The 15,819-nt window shown below is 33.9% G+C and overlaps 2 protein-coding genes across 3 annotated transcripts in view; both read left to right on the forward strand.

Annotated features, from left to right (window-relative positions):
* LOC148171280 (synaptotagmin-15-like) overlaps positions 1–15,819 on the forward strand; it is a 65,210-nt gene that overhangs the window by 24,592 nt on the left and 24,799 nt on the right. For both annotated transcript variants that reach the window (XM_088040886.1, XM_088040888.1), the window contains exons 3-8: positions 2,905–3,070; positions 3,119–3,255; positions 3,312–3,522; positions 6,462–6,555; positions 6,678–6,839; positions 6,893–7,000. In XM_088040886.1, coding sequence (XP_087897012.1) covers positions 2,905–3,070; positions 3,119–3,255; positions 3,312–3,522; positions 6,462–6,555; positions 6,678–6,839; positions 6,893–7,000 — 878 coding nt within the window. The remainder of the gene's footprint in view (positions 1–2,904; positions 3,071–3,118; positions 3,256–3,311; positions 3,523–6,461; positions 6,556–6,677; positions 6,840–6,892; positions 7,001–15,819) is intronic.
* LOC148171284 (aldehyde dehydrogenase, dimeric NADP-preferring-like) lies at positions 13,536–15,199 on the forward strand. The gene is made up of 2 exons (XM_088041276.1): positions 13,536–14,031; positions 14,078–15,199. Exons 1-2 carry the CDS (start codon positions 13,575–13,577, stop codon positions 15,181–15,183), a joined length of 1,563 nt encoding a protein of 520 aa, XP_087897402.1. The 5' UTR covers positions 13,536–13,574; the 3' UTR covers positions 15,184–15,199.

Raw genomic sequence — 15,819 nt, forward strand, 5'->3', positions numbered from 1 at the left:
TCCTATATGAAACACAGAAAGGCGATATTTCCGTGTTAGTGATACTCGCTTAAATTAATTTAATAAGAAATGATTCACACGTTTTGAATAATTCGACCAATATTTTAATGAGATGCTGTTCCCGGAGAAATGTCTTGGGATGGTAATAACACGACGAAATTTGAACTGGAGCAGTAGAATTGCATTCTGATTCTGAATCCAAAGTCCGTTTTGTTCCATCAGGTCAGGACTCAGAGATATTTCTAAAATGAGTTTTTTCTGAGTACACAGCGTTCACTTTGGTTTTTTCAGTTTTGCTCAAAAACTCGCAAAATCATGAACCTTAATTATACGTCATTGAAAAGATAAATAGTTAAGTTTCTATCAAACTACAGAAATCCCCGTGAAAGTCATTTTTTGCCAATTTATTTGTCTTCTAACTTTAAAAAAATAACAGAGTTTACCAATGTTTTTTTAAGATTCTGTAGTGTCTTTATTCTTGATGCGATTATAATCAAATTTGTGGAGAATATTGCTCATGACTGTCTAATTAACAGTGCCAATTAAGAAAAAATTAGACAGCAAATAAATTTCTTTAGAAATTTTTGTTTGGAGAACAGCGAATGGTTTATCAAAATATTTCAACACTTACTAATTAATAATTCGTTAACTTTTGGTGTAACGAGAATAGAAATGAGGCCCGTCATTCTTTATGTCTGTTCTAGTAAGACCACGAATTTACATTTTTAGAAAATTTTGTTTTAAAAATTAAAAAAAACACATTAACAGATTTTACTAAATTTTTTGAGACTGTGTAATTTCTTTATTCTTGATGCGATTATAAATTTGTGGAGATTATTACTCTTCACTGTCTTATTAAAAGTGCCAATTTAGGAAGAAATTAGAACGCAAATAAAAATTTTTAGAAATTTTTGTTTAGAGGATTGCGAGAGAATCATCAAAATATTTCAACACTCTGTAATTCGTTGATTTTAGGTGTCACGAGAATAAAAATTATGCACGTCGTTCCTTTTGTCTGTTCTAGTATAAGACCACCAATTTACAAAAGTTTAGTTCAAATTAACAAATTTCTAGAAATTTTTGTTTCATAAATTAAAAAAAAATTAACAAAGTTTACCAAATCTTTTAAGATCCAGTAGTTTCTTTATTTCTCATGCGATTATAATGAAATTTGTGGAGGATATCACTCATGACTCAAATGATTAAAACATTAGACCAAAAAACCGCACAGTACATTAAAAAAACCATTTTTCAAGATTATCTCCGAAGCCGGGCCTGATCAAGTAAAACATTCAGACTTCACATTCCGAAACATTTGTTGACTAATGTAATTAGAGTTTCAATGGACCAACCATTTCCCAGGATCGGAAACGGTCATAATTTTAGTCGTGACGCTGAACGAAATTCAATTGTCCAGTATTTGGATTCTTCTCACAATAGAGTAGTGTAATAAAGGAATAACAAATGTATATTATTTCCACCGATTGGTGGTGCAATAAAGTAATAGCGTGACTCGGCATAATCCATTAAAAACGAACTATAACGATCCATCAACGATAACATGTATTGTATAAACATTTTTTAATATCTTCGGTTTATGGGCGGTAAAATGGAACCACCTGGTGCATAATATAAATTGTGAAAAAAACATATTTAATAATCGTAAAATACCTTATCTAGACATTTTCCATGGAGAAATATGTGACCTTCATAGAGCGCCACAAAAGAATTTTTAAACTGATGATTTAAGGCGCTGATTTTGTAAAAAAAGATATGTTTCAATCCATTTTATTAGCACTCACTACTAAAACTGCCGGAAGAAAATACGAGTTGAAATACCAAAAAGTTGAAAAACGTCGATTTCGTTTTAAAAAAATATTAATTTCGGGTTTATTGGAATGCAGCTCCATTCAAACCAAAAACTGTATTGTGTCAGAGTGATCTTCCAGCCACTGAGTTTTATTCAAATTCAAAGTTATTTCCGTACTAAACCAGACTGCACCATGTTTGAAACGTAAATATGGTGGAGGCGCCGGGATAAAATTACCAAATATGTACAATCTTTTTCAATTCCAATTCATGTTTTTATAGAACCTCACACTTAGTCACAAATTTTAATTTTGATTTATTAATATCCCAAGAACAGGTCATAATGAGGCCTCGCTCTCATCTCATGCGTTATCTAAGTGATGTATTCTGAAGGGAGCCCCCTAATTAATTCCTCCTATTACTGTCGTAACTCATGAAAGAGCCGGAAAATTGAACTTTACCATTCATCAATAACTAATTACATTTGAAGTATTTCACGTTTTAGCGGTGTTTAATCAGAACTAGAAGCAATCAACGCTACCAACGTGGCAAAACTGAAGAGTTCTTAACTCGGAAGTGGGGCAGTATTGATTGATTGTGCCAAATGTCAATCAGTTATAATATGTAGTTGCGTGGATTTTAAACCAATTTTTTATAAATGTTTTTATAAAATCAACGAGTTTTAAAGACTGTTAAAACACGTGCTTCTCTAAGAATTGTTTTCTTATTTCAGTAATGCAGAACTTCGTAAAACAAACAAAGTAAAATGCGAAACGTGCCTGTAAGAGCTTGAAATTGTAACGACTTTCCGTAACTGATTCGATTCACTTTATTTAAAAAGTAACTTTATTTCGTCCGTATCATTGAAAAAATTAAGAGTCTCGCCTAAATAAAATATTTACGTTTAATTTATATTTCCTTTTGTCGGCGCTTGGCTTGTTCCTTGAGGTTTCCATAATAAAATTAGTCCCATTTTATCAAATCCCTGAGTCATCCGAAATTAAATTGTGATAAATTCGTCATTTCCTACGCAACCGCACGCATTGAAAATCTCGAGTATTTGCATAACTGACTGTATCTAACTTTCTTTTCCAGAACTTCTCTTCTTGGGATTGACAGTTGGAGCTTTATTGATACTCCTTACCATTATAACAACTTTAGTTTTTATTCGTCGGCGAAGAACCAAAAATGCAGATGAAGAACACACCGCTTCAAGCATTCTTGTGTATCCTTCGCAACAAGGCACAGCTCCGCAATTCTTGTGGGTAAAGAAATATGATTGTTCGTTTGCATTAAATTAATCTTGCAGGACGAAGGAAATACATTTCAGTCTTCCGCCTTTGAGGAGTACTTCCTTAGGGGATTTGGCTGAACCTGATGACTCTGATCTTGACACTGAATCGTTGCTGGTGCCGACGGTCAGCAACCAGAGGTCTAATTCGTTTAGTAAGAAAAAGAGTTTAGTGTGGCGCCTCCACCACATTTTCGTATTTTTTATTTAGGTTGCTACGGTCTCGGCGTGATAGAGCCGGCCCTGTACAGAAGCACGTTGGATTTAGATGAAATTCAATGGCCCGAAGGTCATATTGGAAGGATCTGGTTTTCGCTGCGATACGAGCCGTCGACTGAAAAGCTTCTGGTCTCTTTGCTGAAGGCTAAGAATTTACCATCAAGAACAGTGGGGACTGTCAATAGTTGCGACCCTTTTGTACGGTGAGTGGAGCAAAGGCATTTTATGTTTAACGACGGAACTGACTGATGAAAGTGTAATCAGACGGCTTTGTCAGCACAAATTTAATTTTTTGTGTTCGGAGAAGGGAATAATAGAATTGTTACATTTAGTGACGAGAAATTCGGCCGCTGCAAAGGATTAAAAACAATTCGGAGAAATGAAGTTTGCATTGTAAAAAAAAAATTGTGATTGCGAGCGTTTTAGACTTCGAGAAGAAACTGGCGAATTCGTTTTTTTAAATTAAACGAATCAACTAATTTCAACGAAATTTTTACTGTGAAACGTCTTTTTAAAGTGGAATCGTCTTCTAGTGCTGAATACAAAGCTCGTTTCGCTACATAAGATTAAAACTCACAGATATTTGTAAAAATATAAATTAATTCTAAAAAATTTCATTTGGTTAACAAAACACATTTTCCCAAAATTTTTTAAGACCCTGTTGTTTCTTAATTCATGATGCTATTACCATGAATCTTCTGGAGGTTATCACTCTTGACTGTCTTATTAAAAGCGGCAATTTAAACAAAAAATAAATTGTAAATAAGAATTTTTAGAAATTTTTGTTTGATAAACAGCGAAAAGTTTAGCAAAATATTTCAACGCTCTGTAATAATTCATTGATTTTTGGTGCCACCGGAATGAAATTTATGCACGTTGCTCCTTTTGTGTGTTCTAGTAAGACCACCAATTTACAAAAAAATATTTCAAATGAACGAATTTTAGGAAAATTTTGTTTTATTAACTAAGAAAAAAATTAACAAAGTTTACCAATTTTTTTAAGGCCCTGCAATGTTTTAATTCTTGATGCAATTATAAAAAAAATTGTGGAGAATATTACTCATGCCTGTCTTACTAAAAGTGCCAATTTAAAAAAAATACACCAAAAATAATAATTTTTAGAAATTTTTGTTTGGAGAACCGGGAAACGTTTATCAAAATATTTCAACACTCTGTAACTCGTTTATTTTTGGTGTCACCAAACTGAAATGTATGCTTTCTTTTGTTTGTTCTAGTAAGATCATTAATTTACAAAAGTTTAGTTTAAATGAACAAATTTTTAAAAAAATTTGTTCTATTAACTACAATAAAAAAATTAACCAAGTTTACCAAATTTTTAAAAACCTGTAGTTCTTCATTCTTGATTCGATTATAATAAAATTTGTGAAAATTATCACTCTTGACTGTATTACTAAAAATCCCAATTTAGAAAAAAATTAGACCGCAAATAAGAATTTTTAGAAATTTTTGTTTGAAGAACAGCAAATGGTTTATCAAAATATTTTAACACTCTGTAATTCGTTAATTTTTGATGTTACAAGAATTAAATTTAAACACGTCGTTCCTTTTGTCTGTTCTAGCAAGACCACCAATTTACAAAAGTTTAGTTCAAATAATCGAATTTTTAGAAATTTTTGTTTTATAGACTAAAAAAGAATTAAGTAACAGTATTTACCAAATTTTTAAGACCCTGTAGTTTCTTCATTTTTAATGTGATTACTATGAAATTTATTGGGATTATCACTCTTGATCGTCTTATTAAAAATGCTAGTTTAGAAAAAAAATTGACCGAAGATACAAATTTTTAGAAATTTTTCTTTGGAAACCAGTGAAAAGTTTATCAAAATATTCCAACACTATGTAAATTCGTTAATTTTTTTAAGTCACGAGAATAAAATTGTTGCACGTCATTCCTTTTGTCTGTTCTAGTAATTTACAAAAAACAACAGAGGCAAATTCAGGAGCACATTTTTTCCCAAAACTTTCCATTTGTTTGCAACCCTTTGAAGCATTGAATTTGATTTAAATCTCTTGCAGCTTCTAAAGACTGCGCCGTAATAACTATTCCAATATAACCTTCTCTAAATTTCTCTTAACAATCCATAAATTAGACCGTCACTACATCATCCTTGTCCTTCCTTCCGGTAAATCTCATTTTTCAAAGAAAATCCCAGATCTAGGCCAGGGCTCTCACGTAATAAGATCTTACCCACACAAAATTAAGTAAGATCTTTCGTGCTTGCAGAAAACGTAGACAACAAACATTTCATTCATTCATGACGAGAACTAAGAGCAACGTTCTGTTGGCATTACAATTTCAAGGAAAAACACGACAGAATTCCAGAAGCACCGAATAAAATTTTTATTATGGTTGCTGAAGTTATACAAATTTTATTGGAAGAGGTTAATGCTTCGCTGACTTTATTCCATGCAGTTGTAGGGTAATGTTATTATTTTCTTATCATGGGAATATGGGAGCTGGCATTCAGGTAATTGCACACATGACTTCAAAGAGAATTTCATGATTATTGTTGCTTGTCGTCAATACTATCAGTTACAGGGATAACTTTTCGTTTTACTAGAGGGTACTATTCTGGCACTGTGATGGGGGAAAACAGAGCTTTAAAGCAATTTCTTTAGGGGTAAAAGCACACTCGACTGTAATCGTATATTCTTTTATTGATTAACTGAGACACAGAACACTTTACAATCGTTTTTTACTCCACAAGAGTTCGATAAGAAAGAGGGATTCTCTCCAGTTTCCACTTTTTTTCGCAACTCGACTTTTATTTGAAGGTTTTATAAAGGAAACTGCTCATTATTTGAGGAAATAAAAATCGGACGAGGTTTAAAACGGCCTGGAGGTTGGCTAATTAATTAGCAGAAAAACAGCAAAAAACTGATTCAAAAAGACAGAAAAAATGCATTTAAACGAGTGCTTCTAAAAGACGAATTTATTGATGTCAGATTACGTTCACCCTCAAATATAGCGATGACTGTCAACCCCCGGCTTCTTAATAAAACTTTTCTATAAATAATTTATTGGTTAAATTTCCACGGTCTTTCTCCCAATGCAAATCTGCCAGCCGCGCGTCTTTTAATATTTATCACAACTACCTCATCTCTGCTTTTCTCCTTTCAGGTTACATTTAATGCCCGACGAACGTCGTTACTTGCAATCCAAACAAAAGAAGAAAACTTGCAACCCTTACTTCGACGAAACTTTGGTCTTCCAAGTAAGTACAACCTCACGTCTTTATCAGCGTTGTAAAATTACGCCACCCCCAAAATCTCCCTTAAATTTAAACAGATTATTAAACTCCACCCGTTGGAATACCAATGAGATTTTCCCTCGTAGGTCTCTCAAAAAGACATGTCGGATCATATCCTCAAACTGACTGTCATAGACGGAAGTCGGACCAAGAGACGATCAGAAATCGGACATGTCACGTTCCCTCTCAAGGATTTAGAAATAGGGGATGGAACCGAGCAGCAACTTTTTAAATTAGACTTGGAAAAGGTCTGTTCTGTTGTGGGGGATGAACGGGTAATAATTCCAGATTTTTATCTTAGGAGCCTCAAGAGATCAAGTCGAATTTAGGAGAGCTGTTGTTGTCGCTGGTCTACAACGAAAATTTGAGTCGGCTTACGGCTACTGTCATAGAAGGAAGAGGCCTCAAGGTGAGTGCAAACAATCTAGATGAGAAAGAAGATAATGAGCTTCGGGAAAGCTGTTTATTTCATTACGGAGAATGCAGCTCTGGCGTACTCGAGGAAATTCTTTTTCCTGAACATGTTTATTGAAATGCGACAAGCATTTCCATGATTTTTTATGAAACGCCTGTTTGGAGAACGGTTCCGGTGCTAAACTAGCAATTATGTAAAATTCGTTCGGGCCGGACGAAACACGCAAAAACTGGCGAAGGAAATGTATGAAAATATAATATGCATAAATACGCCTCAACATTACTCGAATAATCACAACATAAAATGCGAGGATAAACCAATCAATAAACAAATTAATACCGCTGTGCTCACTTCACCTCCACAATCAATAAAAAGTTATTAAATTTTTCCAACCTACAGTTTCACTGTTGACATTTCCAACTTTTAACTTAAACTTTTTATTCGAAGTCTGATAAAAATGTAAATGCAAAAAACGAAAAATTAAATCCAGTGAAAAGCGACGAGCACATTTCAAAACTGTTGCTTTAAATTTGATGTAGTTAAACGCCAGCCCATTCAACTTTAATTTGCAACATCGATCAAACGTTTTTTTGCCCAGTTTTGGGACTTTATTTCCTAGACGCTCTCGTATTGTAGAATTAAGCAGAAAACTGAGTTCATTATTGCGTTACGGAAGTAAAAAAAAGGCACAGGCAAAAATTCCGGTTTGTATAAGTGGATAAAATATGCAGACACAGCATTTTCTCCTTTAATGTGAGTTTTAGGAGCTCCAAAAAGAGGGAATAATAAATGCAGAAAGTCTTGGAAAAAATGTGAACTTGTTCTTGTTCGAAATTTTGGCAATTTGATCCAGTTATTAAAAGTTTTAAAAGAAGTTTTTTCTTAAAATTTTATTGATTTACAACTAAAATTGTGAAAGTTGCAGATTTTAATGAAAAACCATTAAAAATTTTGACTAATCATAAAATAAAAATTTCTAAAATGGATCTTTTTGCTTCAGAAATTTTGCAATTTGGCCCATTTGCTAAAAGTTTAGAATGTAGTAATTCCTCCAAATTTCACATTTTGCAATTTGGGCCAATTATTAAACCTTTTAAAAGCAGTCATTCCTTCGAATTTTACTAATGTATAAGTAAAATTGCGGAACTTACAGTTTTTAACGGAAAACGATTGAAAACTTCAACTAATCATAAACTAACAATTTTTGAAATGGGTCTTCCTCGTTCTAAAATTTTGCAACTTGGCCCAATTATTAAACGTTTAGAAAATGGTAATTCCTCCAGATTTCACTGCGTTCTGATAAAATTGCCAAAGTTACAGATTTTGATGAACAACGATCGAAAAATTTGACTAACCATAAACTAAAAATTTCTAAAATTGGTCTTTTTGCTTCAAAAAGTTTGCAATTTAGTCCATTTACTAAACGTTTAGAATGTAGTAATTCCTCTAAATTTCACTGCTTTTCGAGTAAAATTGTCAAAATAGCAGAATTTAATAGAGAAGAGAGTAAGAACAATTGACCAACCCAAAAAATTAAAACTTCTAGAATTAATCTTTATTGTTCGAACATTTTGCAATTTGGCCTAATTATTAAACGTTTTTCTAAGAGTTCAATTTGGTAACAAACAACACGTGGATCCGGATTTATAAACAAAGCAGAAATATTTTTTAGTCTTTGATCTTTGATGATTGACTTTTGGCAATGGCGCTGAAAGTTCTCTTTGAATATTTTTAGTAAGATCCGATAAAATGTATCAATGACGTAAGCGACTAAATTCTTCATTCAACTTAACAAACTTCACTCGGATCGAGACTTTAATTAAGTTGTTTAATTGCATTGAAAATTTACTGACGCATTGACACAAACGGATCATTAATCGTAATCGTCGGAATGAAACGAACTTACATAATTAAAGTGTCAACAATCAACTCGTAATAAAAAGCACCTATAAAAAGGCTTCTCCACTGTTATGTAGGTAAAAAATTGTACTGCAGAATGACGTATTACGTTCTACATTAAAAAATTAAAACACTAATTTAAGAATGCAATGTAAAAATGTTTTTTAAGACCGTTCGATTTTTTCAAAATTTTAATTAGTTTTCTCTGAGGCCTGACCTGGTCAGACAATTCTTGGTACTTAATTTTAAATGACTTTCCACTGCTCCAGTACAAATTTAGTTAGTGTTAGACTATTATAATTAAACAATTAATTTCAAAAGCGTGTAATTTAATGAGAAAACTTCCTGCGACGCCAAAGTCCTTCAATATTTATAAAACAATAATAAATGTTCTCTTATGAAATCATAACCTTACAAGATTTATGAACTCGTTGAAAGCGTCTACAGGCTGAAAAAAACTGTAATAAGGAAGTCTGTTAACTCGCTCTATATCGATTCGGAAAATTATTTATGTTTGCATCTTCTACAAAGTATATCGAGATCATTAAAAAAATAAGTTAGACAAGACATAATTTGACAAAAAAAAATTAATTTAATTTCATTGTTGGTGTTGGAAACGTTGTTTAATTAATTAGATCAAAAAAATACATTAGCAGCGAAGAAATAAAATGCACCTTACGCTTTTAGACTAATTGATACAAAACTATTTAATATGAAAACATTAACCTACTTTATCTCCGTAATGTTTATATTCTTGGGAAAAACTCTCGATGTCACTTCCGACAGAAGTGTACTTATGATTAAATTTCGTTTTCGTCATTAATTAGATCGCATTAAAAGTGAAAAGTTCGAAGACTCAAGTATTATTTTTTGACTTGTTTTGTTTGCAATTTAATAGCTAATGATACGCTAAACAAAGAGATAATAGAGGACTATTGAAAGCACGTATTTAATCGAATTCAATTACAACGAAATAATAACGTTAAAGAGGCTAATTGTGAAAGTTGATTATTCCACTTTGTCACGTTAATTCAGCCGCGACATTGTCGGAATAAAATACCGCAACCAAGTTGATTTAAATACTTCAAATATGTTTACAAGGTGGCCAAAATATAACCAAACTCCCATTGATTAAATTACCGTTATTTGACGCCATTGAGGCTGATAAACTGAAGACTAAAATGCTGCTGTAAGATAAAACTTTGACAGAATGTCCATTGGGACACCTGTATAACGAACTTCGAAATCAGATTACTTCTCTTTGAACTTATCTGTGGCGTAAAATCAGAAATATTGAAGGCTTTATTCATGAAAGAACTCTAATATTCCAAAAATCCATTTAGGGTCGGAACAAAATCAACAATCTCTTTTCAACTATTTAGAGTTATCAAATAATTTCGAACGAATGTTTACTCAAGTTGAGAAACATGTTCGCCTTGTTTACAAAACGTGTATGATATTATTTGATAAGGTAAATGCAGCCAAACGAGACATTGAAAGGGAGCAATGTAATGACTGCTGTAGTAATTGGAGTTAATAGTATGTTCATGATTGATTGCAGGTCTGGGACAAATTGTAGAGTTATGAAATCAAAAGCAAATTATTTTGTTGGATTTCTAGAAGAATTTAGCGTTTTCTTCCATTTTTAATACAAAAATTTTAACTAACGCCGGTGCTAGTGGTAAAAAACTTCCCCAAAAATTTACAGAAGTATTTAATGTACTTACATGTATTTTCACTTGGATTTTTCACTGACACCAAATACACTTCCCAACAATAAAATTTACGAACACTGAGGGATTTTTGACAGTTCAAAAACACGCTGATCGATGTACACAGCCCAAAGTCGTCTAAATACTGATTAATGATACCCTAATATCGTAATAAAACCGAATCATTTACATAACTGACGTTTTTTTGAGATTTTTTGTTCTTCTATTGAGAATTCAAATGCGGGCTATGACCGGCTCATCAAATGCGATCTTAAAAAAGTTGCTCTGTTACCAATTAAATTGTTTGCAGTCATTGTAATAACAATTTTTTGCTGACCCTTTCTTGCATATTGCTTTCTGCACCTTTGCCATACAAAAAAATGTAAAATTTCCAACAGAATTTTATATTCTCTTTTATCTGGTCTTCAACTTGTGGAAATGTTTGTTAAATAACTAACCAGCTGTTCTGGTTAACGTAACTCTTCTAACTTTTCCGTTGGTGTTGTCCAACATTGACCAAATACGTAACTCTTGAATTACATAAATGATGCTTGATTTAAGGCAGTCAAATTATGGTGGTATTGTCCTCATTGTCTGTAATGGTATGTGCGCTGATATGGTTGAAATATGTCGTACGTGATGTACGTCGCTTAAGGGACAAATCTAATTTGTCATATCGTGTAGGAGGAGCATTAATAGCAATCAATATTTTGGCGAGTTGAAATTAAAATGTTTCCATTATATCTAGCAAATATGATAATGAGTTGAAAATTTCTGAGGTTTCTAAGTAAATAATTACAATGATAATTATGTCAATATTAACATAATATGAAGTAATCATTAGATCTGTACAATTTGCAACACGTCCGTTCGCATGACCTGGGATTGTCGCAGAAAACAGAAACTTTATCTGACATTAGTGCAACCATTTCACATATTTCTATTTCATTTATCATTATAAAATAATTATGCAATAAAAAACTGCAGTTTTTATAGAACGTTAGTTATTTTGTTGAGCTTGTCCACTATTTTCTACTTTCATATTCTTCTTAGGTTTGTATCTAAAATTTCTAATCTAGACTAACTTTTCCGTACTAATAAAATATCGAAAAATCTTACTTATACCGGATTGCAAACTTGATTTTTTCCAATTTTTAATGTATTCCGGTGACCATTTTTCAAGTTTTCCATATCTCCGGAACTACGACATAGTTTTTCTCGTATTTATGTTAAGAATTTGGTCTTACATATCTCTTGAATTTCAGAAAGATATGGTTTTCGTCATCGTTTTCCTCACCCTGTTATTGGTAAAAATCCATAGTCCATCCAAGTCTACATAATATATAAATTCATTTTGGTGGACACTTTTTCCGGAATTTTTTGTACTCCATAATTCCGAAACCACGACAGATAGAAAAATGTGGTGTTCGCTATCGTTTTTCTCACGCTTTTGTTGTTTCGGCCCCATTCCAAATTTCCAAATTCGTTCTTGAATATCCAAAATTCAATTACTGATTTTTTCCAAAAAAATTTTTTTTCGACTCAAGCGAAATTTTTTTTAAAAATTTGGTTTTTGGACTGCCTCTCGTAAACTACTTGTCCTACCGATCTAAGACTTGGCCTGTTCATAGATTTGCAGCCGCTCTTTTGATTAAATTATCAGTCAAAAATATTAAATGTTGTTTTCGTCCAGAAAAAGTTCCTTAAAAATAATTCCATCCGGAAATCTATTTCGGTCAATATCTCTTAATTTGTGGAACAAATTAAAGTTATTGGTACTGATTTCACTCAGAATTTCGCGTAGAATTCAAAATTGCGTTAATCTTTCACGTACGTCAACAAATAATTTAACTACAAGCGAAGTTTCGGGTAATCGTCAGAGAGAAAAAATTCTGAAGCTCCGGAATTTTTCTACATTTTTTCAGTTTACAAGTCACCTAAATGTACCAAATTCAAAAAACTTGTAAATAATTGCTTTCGTAATTGCAACCAACAGAGACTTTAAATAAAATCTTGTATTATACTCAGGTATAATGGCACGTAAAAATCAGATCGCAGACTAGAAGAATACGATTTATCAATAATAAATACCTAATTGGTTGAAGAATATAAAGTTGAGTTATCATCGCCGTTCTAACATTTATGAGTGAACGACCTCATTGCAATTTTACTCAAATTTCAGAAGATGGTTTTATTTTTCCGTTTGCGTGATATTACACGTTCTATTTTTATCACTTGACGAGAAAGGTCGTAAACCTTATTAAATATGATCTTAAGACGGTTACAACTTTATCGAGCTTTTGGCAAAGCAATAAAAGAACTCTCCAGATTACATACGTGGTGCGTTGAAATTAATTTTCTAAATTCTTTCATTTATTAAAAATCATAATCACTTAACACCTAGAAATTTAATCGTCAATTAACACAGACCTTAAGTAATTTAATTCCATCGAACAATGCGGCTTTCGCAATCATAATTAATTACGACGATCATGAACTCTCAATAAAACGCTCGATCCTGATCGATCGAAAGTGAGCTCAACCTGTTGTAGCTCGCGGCATTCTCATTTCTCCTTAAAGATCAAGAAACTACTAGGTCAGCGTAAAAATAACAACAGATTTTATGTAACGAGACGGAAACACAATACGAGAGGAAAACTCATAAAATCGCCATTATTTTCCCATCTGCACGCCGATTTCACATACCAAAACCAAATCCTTGAACTTGTAGCTCTAAAATTTTAAATTTCGTTGCCTTCTCTTCATTCATCGTGATTTTATAACACAACGCGGACGCAAATTACGCAACTCGGTGAGTTTCCACGTGCAGGTGAAAATGAGCGGAACAGTAGGGGGTTTACTCTCGGTCTCCGCGTTCCACCTAAGCAAAATTTAATTATCCATGCGCGTTCATATTTCGATTTTCTGTAATTGAGGAAACCAGTTCAGTTACTGCGATGACACGAGTTGATAGTGAGTTGACTCGATCAACTAAGTGCTCTTCAGTGGTCATCAGCCTTGAAGAAGAAGGTAAGATGAAGACCGCGGAGGATGTCGTAGAGACGGCACGAAGAGCGTTTAAAAGTGGAAGAACCAAATCGGTGGAGTTCCGCAAAAACCAACTGCGAGCTTTGGAGAGGTTTCTTATTGAATGCGAAGAAAAAATAATTGTGGCTTTAGGTGAAGACATGAGGAAGCACCGCCAGGAGGTGGTGATGACGGAGTTAGATTTGTTGAAACACGACTTGAGACACACTTTTTTCAAATTATCGGAGTGGATGAAGCCAGAAACCCCTGACAAAGGTTTTATCAACATCCTAGATGAAGTTCGCGTCCACAAAGACCCCTATGGAGTCGTTTTAATAATCGGGGCGTGGAACTACCCCTTCATGCTCTTGTTAGGACCACTCATTGGTAAGAATCTCAAAAAATCAACCCCCAATTCAAACAAGACTTCCAGGGGCGATTGCCGGAGGAAACTGCGTCGTCCTAAAACCATCAGAGCTCGCACCAAAATCAGCGAGAGTCATAGCTCAGTATCTTCCTAATTTCTTGGATAGAGACTGCTTCCACGTCTTCCCCGGCGGGATTGAAGAAACCACCGAGCTCTTGAAGCTCCAATTTGATTACATCTTCTTCACGGGGTCGACAACAGTGGGGAAACTTGTCCACCAAGCTGCTGCAAAATTTTTGACCCCCACAACATTAGAGCTTGGGGGTAAAAGTCCGGTGTATCTCGACGACTCCGTGGATATTTACAAAGCAACTCGACGGATTCTTTGGGGGAAATGTTTGAATTCCGGACAAACCTGCATCGCTCCGGACTACCTCCTCTGTTCGAAGGAAATCCAAAAGAAGTTTATCACGACTGCTCAGAGGGTAATCACTGAGTTTTATGGTGACGCGAAAGTGACGCCTCATCTCAGTAGAATTATATCAGATCGTCACTATAAGAGACTCATGGCGTTTATAGAAAACTCCGATATTGGGGTTGGTGGGGTTGGTGACCCCCGGGAACGAATAATCAGCCCTACCATCTTAATAAACGTAAAATCTGACGACGGTGTTATGGAGGAGGAGATCTTCGGGCCAATTCTTCCGGTGGTAACAGTGAACTCGCCGTTGGAAGCTGTTAATTTTATCAACAAACGTGAGAAGCCGTTGGCGATTTATCTCTTCTCCAAGCGCAAGAACGTGAAGGAGTTATTTCTGAAGAGTACTTCCAGTGGCGCTCTTACCATGAACGACACAATTATGCATATTAGTACGGAAAATTTACCCTTTGGGGGTGTTGGTAAGAGCGGGATGGGTGCCTACCATGGTAAAGACGGGTTTAATACTTTTACCCATAGAAAAGCGGTTTTGGTTAAGAATATCGGGTTCCTGGCAGAGAAAACCCTTTTTGCTAGGTACCCCCCTTATTCCGATTTCAAGACGAATTTACTAACTCTGGTGGTGAAGAAACGGAACTGTTTTAGTCTGTGGTGGTTCAAATGGGTCGTGGTGTTCGGATTGGGTTCAGGGTTCACGTACCTCATGCAATATTTATGCAAAGAAGATGAATAACAAAAAAATTAGAAGGGTCGTTTGTCTGTGATATACCTAAATAAACATTACGTAAATTAATATTCATCAATTCTAAAAATAAATTCTTGTTGGTGTTCTGTCTATTTATTGATTGTTTTTATTTCAGTGCATTGCTCTCAGACGTCCTTTAAAATTAAAATTGGTTAACTTGGTAGTTGGAATCAGTCTACGAATCTAAATTAAAAATAGAAAGTCAATTACTTTTGCCACTGCTTTATCGGTCACTTCATACACACATTTCGCAAGTAAAAACCGCCACAAATGCAGTGAAGAAACACTTTTGTTGGCGTTCATGACCTGAGAAATGGAAAATTACAAATTGCTACAAGTCCCTTCAAATCCTTTCTTTTTAAATGAAACGAGAAAGGAGGAAACAGGCGCGGGCGTGCGATATAAAAGTTTATTAATAACATTACATAACTGTGAAAAGGTGTTACTTTGATGGCTATATGAAACGTGTTCTACATAATTAGATGTGTTTGGAATAAATAAGTGTAATATGTTGATAAGGTGAAAGTTATAGTAATGAGCGAACATATGACTGTCCGTTTCATTTTAAATTAAAAAATGTCTAATTGACCTTTTAATTCACCAGTTTGGTGTTAAACTTTTTGG

The sequence above is a fragment of the Gnatocerus cornutus genome, chromosome 7 (assembly GCF_029298725.1).
Source record: "Gnatocerus cornutus isolate USDA-ARS CGAHR chromosome 7, icGnaCorn1.1, whole genome shotgun sequence".
In the NCBI taxonomy this organism is placed as follows: domain Eukaryota; kingdom Metazoa; phylum Arthropoda; class Insecta; order Coleoptera; family Tenebrionidae; genus Gnatocerus; species Gnatocerus cornutus.

Coding starts and splice junctions, on each gene's coding strand:
- LOC148171284 (XM_088041276.1), top strand. CDS start 13,575: ATGACACGAGTTGATAGTGAGTTGACTCGATCAACTAAGTGCTCTTCA. Junction 14,032..14,077: donor CTTGTTAGGACCACTCATTG/GTAAGAATCTCA, acceptor CAAGACTTCCAG/GGGCGATTGCCGGAGGAAAC.